This window comes from Sinocyclocheilus anshuiensis, unplaced genomic scaffold, assembly GCF_001515605.1.
Source record: "Sinocyclocheilus anshuiensis isolate Anshui unplaced genomic scaffold, SAMN03320099.WGS_v1.1 scaffold273, whole genome shotgun sequence".
In the NCBI taxonomy this organism is placed as follows: domain Eukaryota; kingdom Metazoa; phylum Chordata; class Actinopteri; order Cypriniformes; family Cyprinidae; genus Sinocyclocheilus; species Sinocyclocheilus anshuiensis.
The window spans coordinates 763077-766064 of NW_015540857.1; the positions used below are offsets into that span (position 1 = coordinate 763077).

Sequence of the window (2988 nt, forward strand, 5' to 3'; positions counted from 1 at the left end):
AAACTCGCAATTGCGAGTTATAAAGTCAGAATTGTGAGATATAAACTCAAACTCGCAATTGCGAGTTATAAAGTCAGAATTGCGAGATATAAACTCGCAATTGCGAGTTATAAAGTCAGAATCGCGAGATATAAACTCGCAATTGCGAGTTATTGTGAGATATAAACTCGCACTTGCGAGTTATAAAGTCCGAATTGTGAGATATAAACTCGCAATTCTGAGTTTTCTTTCTCGCAATTGCGAGTTTATATCTCGCAATTATGAATTTTTTTTCTCAGAATTGCAAGTTATAAAGTCAGAATTGCGCTTTATAACTCGCAATTTTGACTTTATAACTTGCAATTGCGAGTTTATATCACGCAATTCTGACTTTATAACTCGCAATTGCGTGTTATAAAGTGAGAATTGCGAGAGATAAACTCGCAATTCTGAGAAAAAAAGTCAGAATTGGGAGTTTTTATCTCGAATTACCTTGTTTTATTTTTTATTTAGTGGCGGAAAACGGGCTTCCATAAGTTTAAGACTGGAACTTAAACAAATGACTATTGTACATTTCTCAACAAAAAAAAAAATGGTTGATATGCTCTGCCCCAACTTCCTGTTTTAATAGGAAATCATAAACACAGAAAAGAAAAATATTCTTAAAAAGCAAATAGAGAATAAGGTAGTGATTCATTTAAAAGAGCAGGTTTTCAATCAACTATGGAAGACAGAAAAGTCAGAATTGAGAGATGTCATTTTAGAATTCTGAGGGGAAAAAGAACTGCGAGATCTAAACTTGGAAAAAGTCAGAATTCTGGGTTTATATCTTACAATTCTGAATTTTTAAAGAACTGCAATATGTAAACTCAAGAAAAAAAAGACAGAATTGAGAGATGTAATTTTAGAATTCTGAGGGAAAAAGTCAAAATTGCGAGTTATACATTTGGAATTTCTAGAAAAAAACTTCTATATAACCAATAAACTAATACTTTTAGTTTGTTTGTTCATTTGTTTATGGTCACAGGCTCTCAATGGCTTTGTGTTGGTGGTCACCGCTGAAGGGATCATTTTCTACTGTTCTCACACCATCCAGGATTACTTAGGATTCAACCAGGTAATTATCCTTCTCAACAGTCTCTTACATAAACACATATGTATCATATAGCCACCGTTCTAATACTAATCCAATATACAGCTGAATTACAGTCACTATCTTTGGGATATGAATTATGAGATTGGATGTTGCTATATATTCCTCACTAAACATACTTAGACTGGAATTAAACATTTTGGAAAATTTTGTTTCAACATGTTCATCTTTTAAAAAGTGTAAAAAAAAAAAATGCTACTTGTCACGTTGCTCTTGATGCAAATAGGCTATTTTGTAGTAGGGCGACTTATGCGGTAAAATTATGCGGCAAACCAGCCATGACGTAATGAGTTTTCAGCGATCAGGACACAGTTTTAATCTGATTGATAAGTATGCCCTGTACGTACACTTTCCCGGAATCAATATTACGTCAGACTCAGCTGTCGGATAATCATTCCATACTTCTCACCTCTATTCTTAGTGCACACACACACATAAATGCTCATCAGATCTGCCTAATACTGATTAATACTGCAGTGTATCTCTCGAGCAACAGTTTGAATGCGGTAGAAATTGAATGCGCTTAATCAAATAGGCTTTACTCTGAGATTCAGTCTGGCACGGCGTAATCCAATTCATCATAATTTACTTATGAATTATCCAACTGAGACGTCACTATATTTGTTTACTCTATGTGCGTACGATGTCCTCTTTTTGTTCGGTTTAACGTGTTTAGACGAGAAAAGAGGGAGTTTGATGGCAGGTCAAAGTTTATGCTGTCAGACTTGGGATTTTTCAGTGAATACATTGTAAAAATGTAATAATTGAAAAGAAAATTGATGAAAAATATGACAGTATTTACATACAAGTTAAACATTTTTTTTTTCAGAACTATGTATATTCTATATTCATATACTACCATTTTTTAAAGAAATTGATACTTTCTTTCAGCAAATATGCATTATATTTCTATTCATCAAAGAATCCTAAAAAATTCTATCACAATTTCAACAAAAATATTAATCAGTACAACTGTTTCCTAATGTTTCCTACGCACCAAATCAGCATATTAGAATGATTTCTGAAGGATCATGTGACACTTGAGACTTGAGTAATGATGCTGAATGTAGTAATGAATGGAGCTGAATGGAGTAATGATGATTCAGCTTTGCTTCACAGAAATAAATTACATTTTGAAATATAATGAAACAGAAATCAGTCATTTTAATTTGTAATAATATTTTACAATATTACTGTTTTACTGTATTTTTGATTAAATAAATGCAGACTTGGTGAGCATTTAAAAAATATTAAAGCATCTTACAGACCTTAAACTTTTGAATGGTAGTTTATACATTTGTAGTTGGTTCTAAAACGTTTTAAACCCATAAAGTGATTCATCCTTTATTTTGATTTTAATTTATTTTAACTTAATTCTCTCACAACATTCCTCTTCATTTCTCCCTCGGTCTCCCAGACAGATGTGATGCATCAAAATATGTTCGAACTCATTCATAGTGAAGACCAGCAGGCCTTCAAACGCAACTTGCACTGGGCCTTGAACCCGCCTCCAACCAGCACGCAGACAGAAGAATCCCCACAAGGTCAGGAAATATATAATTTTATATCATGGTACCACTTTATTGGGTTATTTTTGCCTTGAAATTTAGCAAAAAAGTGTTTCTTTATTAAATAACCATGTGGTAGTGTTGATGTTTTGATACACTGATGAATTACATGCTTTAAAAATAAAAGGTACTTTGTTTCATTGACTTTTTAGTGAGAACAAACCAAAGGATATGATTATTAATAACAAATTCATGATAAAAGACCCAAAGCACTTCAAATTAGTAGTTTACAGCACTCAAGTTAGGAGAGAGAGAGATCTTTTTTTTTTTTTTTTTTTTTTAAAAAGG

At 32.5% G+C, this 2988-nt stretch overlaps 1 protein-coding gene across 1 annotated transcript in view; it reads left to right on the forward strand.

Annotated features, from left to right (window-relative positions):
- Positions 1-2988, forward strand: part of LOC107687868 (aryl hydrocarbon receptor-like) — a 41481-nt gene that overhangs the window by 25791 nt on the left and 12702 nt on the right. Inside the window, exons 4-5 of the mRNA XM_016485345.1 lie at positions 1007-1096; positions 2550-2676. Of these exons, the coding sequence (XP_016340831.1) occupies positions 1007-1096; positions 2550-2676 (217 nt within the window). The remainder of the gene's footprint in view (positions 1-1006; positions 1097-2549; positions 2677-2988) is intronic.